The following is a 6938-nucleotide window of genomic DNA, read 5'->3' as shown; positions in this document are numbered from 1 at the left end:
TGCTGATCTTTTTGGATTTTCTTCACTGAAGCGCACTTTCCTTGGAAATGTGTGGAACAGGAAAAGGAAGGAAGAGAGAAAACCCTTACAGAAAATATTTTGGATTTAGAAAAATGACCTCCAACTGGGTAGTTTTCATGGCAGTGCTGAGGGAAAAGGGTAGATCTTGGACCAAAATATTCTTCTCTAATAAATGCATTCTAAGTTTCGTAACTATTCATAACTATAATTCTGTTGTAATGAATGGGGGAGGGAGAGGCATAACTCTGCCCTTTCTTTCCTACATATCTGGGGCAAGATGTCTTAAGGACCAGCTAGCAGTGATAAGGAAGATAATTAATGAGATAATTAATGCTTACTGTGCTAAGAGACATTTTACTGATATCGCATCCTCTGGCCCAGTTGTTCAGGATGCTGGATTTTAATCCACTTGCTGTTTGCCTTTGCAACTCTTCCCTTCAACTCCTGCCTTTTTAATTTTTCTTAAGCGCATAGCACTCTGCGCCATGGCCACCCATCCTGACCAGAGACCTTTGTTACAACTTAATTAAAACAGTGAATTAATAATACTTCAGAAGGGCTTCATTCCTCTTTTTGTGTAATATCCACCTGTGTTCAGACCAGACGGGAGAATCCCCACAGCAAGTCATCCAGAAAGTTCTTCAGGTGCCACAAGCCTGTCTCCATTGCTCACAGGTGTTTCCAGCCCTTGCTCTTCAGAGGATGTTCCTGTCTTTGATGAACATTCCTTGCAAATATAAATTCACTGCCTGTGGAAGTCCCATCTCCACAGGATTTAGCTCTTTAAAAGAGGCACCCATTTAACTGTATAGGATTGAATATTCACAACAGCACCTTCTTATAATGAACCGGCATCCGACAAACCAGGAAGAAGAGCAATATATAGCAGAATAAATCAGAACATCAAGCAGCGAGAATCAGTGTTGATTATTATAACAAAGAAAAAGAAAACCAAAACATTAAGAAGTCCCAGGGGAAAGAAATCTCCCTTGTTTCCTGTTAATTGTACCTGTTCTCTCGCACTCATGCTCTGCATCTTTCCTCTGGCAGCCACTGACCAGCTGCCTTCTCTCTTACATGCAACTGTAAATCACTCTGCCAGAGGCAAGGTCAGGAAGTGCAAGCGCTGCTGCTGGAATGGCTGATGGCTGGTGACCATGGGAAGGGAAAGACCACTTGTGGAAGGTCAAGTTAGGGAGATTTATCATTAAAAAACCCACTTTCTTCCACTAACTGGAGCCGAGTATGAAGGACAAAAGAGAAAAAAAGGGAGAAAGATGCCTCCTTTCCAACTCAGGTCATTGTCTGCACTCACTAAGGCTGGAATCCTCCCCTCCTAACTTGTTCTTGTTCTCTTGATGATGGGGCCAGTTTGGCCACTAGTAGCCAGCAATAGCAATATAGGACACAAACAAAGCATATACAATACAAGATGTGTGGTAACAGCAGGACCAACCCAGAGCAGCCACAGATTCTATTTAAGACTGCTGTAATCTATATTTTTCTTCCTTGACTCCAGGGTCAGCACAGGAATAGAATGGCCCTAACATCAGAGCAGCCTCAGAGCCCCTCACAATTGTCACTTCAGATGAAGGCAGACGCTACATCTGCTCCGAATCTGTCAGATAGACCTCTACAAGCCCCTACACAAACTAGAGGGCCCAGGTAACTGTTACTTCACCAGTAACGACCCCATCACAGGAATACTGCTATCCCAGCATGAGCTCTTCCCCTAGCACCCTTCCTAGGTGCTTTGCCCTTTCGCAGCATGGAACAGCCAGAGTAAACCAGGCTCTAAAACCCAGCATGTGAGTGGACAACGCAGCAGCAAACATGCACAAGCACTGTTTTAAATGCATGCATTTCTCAGGCATGTACAGAAGTACACAGGCATTTTTGTTTGCTCCAGAACAGTACAGCTCTCCAATCTTCAGAAAGAAAACATCGCAAACCAGGTAATAAATTTACTGGACAAAATTCTTCCAAAGGAATGACTTTTCATTCATTCCTTTCAAGATTATGAATCTATTCTGGAAACAAAACTTCACATATATGACCTTTAAAAAGTTCATCCCATTTAAAATAAATACCATTTAGAAAACCTGCCTTGATAAGGAGTTCAGAATCTTTTGCATAACAGTCTTGACAGCAGCCAACTGTTCAGCTGTTGCTGTTATTTGTCTACCTTGCAGCATGCTGGCACACCACAGAAGTTTCAGTAATTTCAGCTCATGTGTAGCTGAGCATATTCCTCCTCTTCATTTCCATTCAATTTGACAAGCCTGAGGTGGCCAGTCACATATCACAGACAAACTGCTTAAAGACTGCACCGGAAACCTCGAGAACATCTCTCTGGAATTCGGAGTGGTTAACTCCTATCACTTAACCAAGTTCACAAACAAGAAATGGCTGGATTTCCCTCCAGTCATTTATTCTCACCAGCTTCTCTGGCCCAGTGATACCATAGTTGGATGATCAGTTAGCTGTGAGAAGGGAAAGTAAATTACCTGAGGTTAGTATTTTCAGAGTACCCTCTCACCTTCATGGCTTTCACAGCCTGGGATCCAGAGTAATCAAATTCCCCTGCCTGACCAATCGACAGACCCCCGGATCCTAGAATGAGAACTCTGGAGACCTAGAAGTGTCAAACAGCACGAGAAAAATCAGTCCTAGCATAGTGGATGTTGAAATGAACAGAGACTGTACAGCGCTGAACAGTGCCAAATTACAAAATGTAAGTTCTAAAGAGAAAAGTCACCTCGAAAACCGCTGCAGTTTTACTTCTAAGAATGTATCTACTGGAGTTCTCCCATTTATATCTGGTTAAAGAAACACATTGGGCATACAATAAACACGTTAGTTGTATCACATGCTTATAGACAACCATGTTTCACTGTGGCTGCCCACGGAGTTCAGCTGCCCTCTCAGATAGCAAAACCATATGAAATTCAGCTCATATTAGGAATTTCAGACTTATTTGCTAAGCAGCAAAGCATCAACATTACAATACTGGCACAAAGCCTCATGGCCAGATTATCCCAGAGCACCTCATATACTGCTCTGAGAGTACCTTTCTTGGGAGAACTACAAAGAAAGATAAATGAAGTATCAGATCTTCATACTTTCTCAAAGAATAGATAGTTGATAACACAAGAGATGCCTGATGGCTTTGAGACAGGCAGCTGACAGGCCTTTTGTGAGGGAGCCTCCTTCGATTTCCACGGTAAGCTTTTTGTGCCATTTTTTTTCAGGAATTAACAAGCTCCTAGCAACACTCACAGCTATGAGTAACGAGTATCTGCACACCGACCTCCACTCTGGAAGCTGTAGCTCCAGCCTTGGGCAGGACCGAGGAGATAGTAGTGCCTTTCCCTCTCTTAACCAGTGAAATAAATGAATCAAACAGGAACTAGGAGAAACAAACACATGTATTAAATCCGCAAAGTGAAACTAAATAAATACCAGGCAAAGAAGGGGAAAAAAAGAGGTTATTTGTGAGCTCAAGCTACCAACTCTGCTCTGCTGCCTTCAGAAGGCAGATCTAAACCATCAGAGAAGAGGGGATATTATTGGAAATTTATTTAACAACTCTGACATATCTGACAAAGCTGCATTCAAGAAAGTGAAGTTGTATCAGGAAGAAAACACGTATCAATCATGTCTGTATGCTCTCTTTGTAGATGGCTGGCAGTCTAACGAATAAGCGTATATTAAGAGCTAAAATACAGAAGGGCATACACTTAACTAGCTCAAGGGAACCATCTGGAGTGGAGCCTGCTACAGAGCTGAGACCTGAACAGGTACACCCAAACATCAGTTGTGCTCAGACAGCACTGTCCTTCCAGAGGAGATCCCAGAGCAGCTGTGAGAGAAGTGTTCTCCAGCCAGGCCAGGCAGGGGAGGCAGCACGACCACCGCTGGCTTGCAGGCAGTGGGACAGGCTTCCCACCTGAGCCCACACGTGCAGAGCTTTTGTCCACACAGCCCCTGCAGCTGGCTGCTGGGAATCACCTATGGAAGGAACATGGATGGGTCCTGCAGGTCTAGCAGGATAGGCACTGCATTATAAAACCCATCCCAGCAGTGGGAGTGCATAGACTCGGAAAAGTCACAGCTGAGGGTTGCTTTGAGTCCTCTGAGATTCACGAGTCAATCAGATTGCTATGAAACTTCTTGATATCAAGAGATTTACTTGCAGGTTTAATCAACATCATCAAATTGAGATTAAAATGAGCATTTCTATGTATTCTTCCATCTTCCTCTCTCAATAAATGCTAAATAGTTTATTTACGTTCAAACGTGCCTCCTCTGCCTTCCACATCCCCTGTTGCTGCTTAGTCATACTCTGTGACTACGCAACCAGTTGTTATAAAATTTGTGTGAAGTCACAGATGGGGGATTAAAATTTCATTTCACTTAGGAGAACCAGAGTGAGGAAGTGTGAATCCATTTACATAACTCTGCAGTAATTATAAAATTTGAAAGTGGAACTAAAATGTATTAGAGAGTTAATGATTTTATCACAAAGCATCTGGCTAGTATTTTTTGTCTGTCAAGTTAGACTCCTTTTCCTTTTGCAATCACCCTAGGTACAAGAGATTTGAGCCTGATCCTGCAAAGGCTTAAGCACTTCAGTAACTTCCAACACACAAATAATCCCACCAGGACTCAAAGCATACACACCATGTGAATGGAATCATTGATCCAAAGCACACAGAAGTCAATAGACGCCTTGCTGCTGATTGTAATTAGCCGCGGATCAAGCTAAGCAGACACAAGCCTAGACATGACTGGGCCCTCTGTTAGGATCTCAGGATTTCCAAAACCAAGATTTAGGACCAGCACCAACAGAAGGACTTGTCACTGTAGCTGATACATATCTGCATGATAGGCCATCTGGAAGTAAGCCCAGATCAACTCTCATACAATACCTCTGTGTCTCTTGGTCCAGGATTTGCATCTGGGTAGAACTGTGCTGTGAAAATTGGTCTGGTCTCATGCATAATTCCCTGCAGGAATAAAAACAATTGTCTTAGACACCTCCTTGCAAGCAGCCAAGAGAACAGAAAGCCACACCTTACCTCTGTAAGAACCGAATGCCAAAGGACTGGGGTGTTTCTAGGGGCTGCCAAATTGACACTCATTTCATTCCTGGTCTTCAATGACTTATCTGAGGAGTCACTGAGCCTCTTGCTCTTCTGCTAACACTCCAATGCCTCTATAACCCACCAAGCTGTGCATGGATGGGAAGCATAGTGCAGACATCACTTTCACTACAACAGCAAACACTACTAAGTTGTAAGCACTTAACAGCAGGTAGGCTAATCTCCCTCCACAGGTAATCCTGGACCAGGCAGAGAAGAAAAACATACATGGCAAGAAAAGATCACCTTGGACAAGGCTGTTATGGAATGAAAGGGTTCACCATCCTGATCTGATTGGTTCTGTCGTAGGAGAAATGGATTTTGGTCATCTTCTTTATTTCCATAACTCACTTTAAATATTGACACAGGGCCCTGCACACAATCTCTGCCCTGGATTGTTTGCAGGGTTGTGATGAAGTGGGACCACTGCTCTGGACAAACAATGCTATGAAGTACCTAAACTAAGTTTGGAGACAGTGCCTGTAGCTTCAGTTGAAGCCAGGAAAAACAAACTTCTCACTCAAATGGCCTGATAGCACCAAGCAGTGAGGTTCACTGGGAGACCACCCTGTAGCTGTCATTGCTCATGGCCCCTGATTCCAGATGGAGGTAGAGAAGTCCCTCAAGAGGAAATCCAATCTAAAGAAATATATGTTCTTCCCTTAGGTATGGACAAAGCAGTCCAAACAGCTCCTGTGGAACAACAACGTCATCCAGAGCTGCTGCATGGGATGCTGGGATAGGACAGGAATGAGAGACAAGCTAATGACCTCAGCTCATCATGGTATGAGTTTCTGCTCCCAGAGCATTAAGAATGTCGTCAGACTTGCCCTGAATGCTCATGTTACTTCTAGTTACATACAAATACCTTTAAAAAATATCCACTCCACGGCTGGTCAGTATTTGGAAACCTGTGTTGGCCCTGTCCAGATGTGATAGGTCAGGTCAGCCGCAAGAAGTGTTTTTTCCTTTGCAAACAGAAGAATGTAACAGACTGCACATGAGAGCCCATCCAGCCCTGTTCCTGTTTGTTTCCATAGTAAAACAACATTGCTCCTTGTCCCTTTCCATCTATGAAGGTTTAGGAGACTGATGCCGCTTTGGGTCTCAGGGAAATGGTCCTGTGGCTCACATAAGAGAATGTCATGCTTCTAGATCCAGAAGGCTTATCACCTGGTTTATGCAGGTGAAAGCACCATTGCACTCGTCTCCAATCTACAGCGAAAGCAAACATAAAAGGCCTCTAAAGTGTTCAGGTTGTCAACACAGCTAAAACAAGATCATTTCATAAATTGAACCAAAACAGCTGTAAGTTTTTTGTATTAATATCTTGTTTGGTAACACTTGTCTCTGTTTAGATTCGTCTGTCAAGATAAAGAAAACCGCACCCGACAAACAAAACTTATTTTAAAGCGATCGGCTGGAAATTACTGCCCTTCGATTATGCAAAGCATAGCCAGGATACGTCAGAACAGCACTGTTCAGTCTGCCAGACTTGATGTGGGGCACTTATACAAAACAGAGAGGAGTATTCCTGTGGGGAAAACTGCTTTTGAAAATATCTTCTTTTCAATAATTTTCTGATAAATAACAAGACTTCACTGACCTGCACAATATTGGGCCTAATGGATAAGACTTAAGATGGGCAATTACAAAGCCTGAAATCTGTCTCAATGCCTGTCTGACCTTGTCAAAACCGAGCTACAGGATATTGTTTTCCTTCCTATGCTTCTCTCTGTTCAGCTGTGAACCTCCAGAGCCCAGGCATTTTAA

At 43.2% G+C, this 6938-nt stretch overlaps 1 protein-coding gene across 1 annotated transcript in view; it reads right to left on the bottom strand.

Moving 5' to 3' along the window:
- Positions 1–6938, bottom strand: part of CPS1 (carbamoyl-phosphate synthase 1, mitochondrial) — a 35853-nt gene that overhangs the window by 14271 nt on the left and 14644 nt on the right. The window contains exons 10-12 of the mRNA XM_010182116.1: positions 4953–5030; positions 3332–3430; positions 2561–2656 (exon numbers count right to left, since the gene is read on the bottom strand). Of these exons, the coding sequence (XP_010180418.1) occupies positions 2561–2656; positions 3332–3430; positions 4953–5030 (273 nt within the window). The remainder of the gene's footprint in view (positions 1–2560; positions 2657–3331; positions 3431–4952; positions 5031–6938) is intronic.

Source organism: Mesitornis unicolor, unplaced genomic scaffold (genome assembly GCF_000695765.1).
Source record: "Mesitornis unicolor isolate BGI_N332 unplaced genomic scaffold, ASM69576v1 scaffold25930, whole genome shotgun sequence".
In the NCBI taxonomy this organism is placed as follows: Eukaryota; Metazoa; Chordata; class Aves; order Mesitornithiformes; family Mesitornithidae; genus Mesitornis; species Mesitornis unicolor.
The sequence above is the reverse complement of the archived record's forward strand: the minus strand, read 5'-3'. Positions and strand labels throughout refer to the sequence as shown.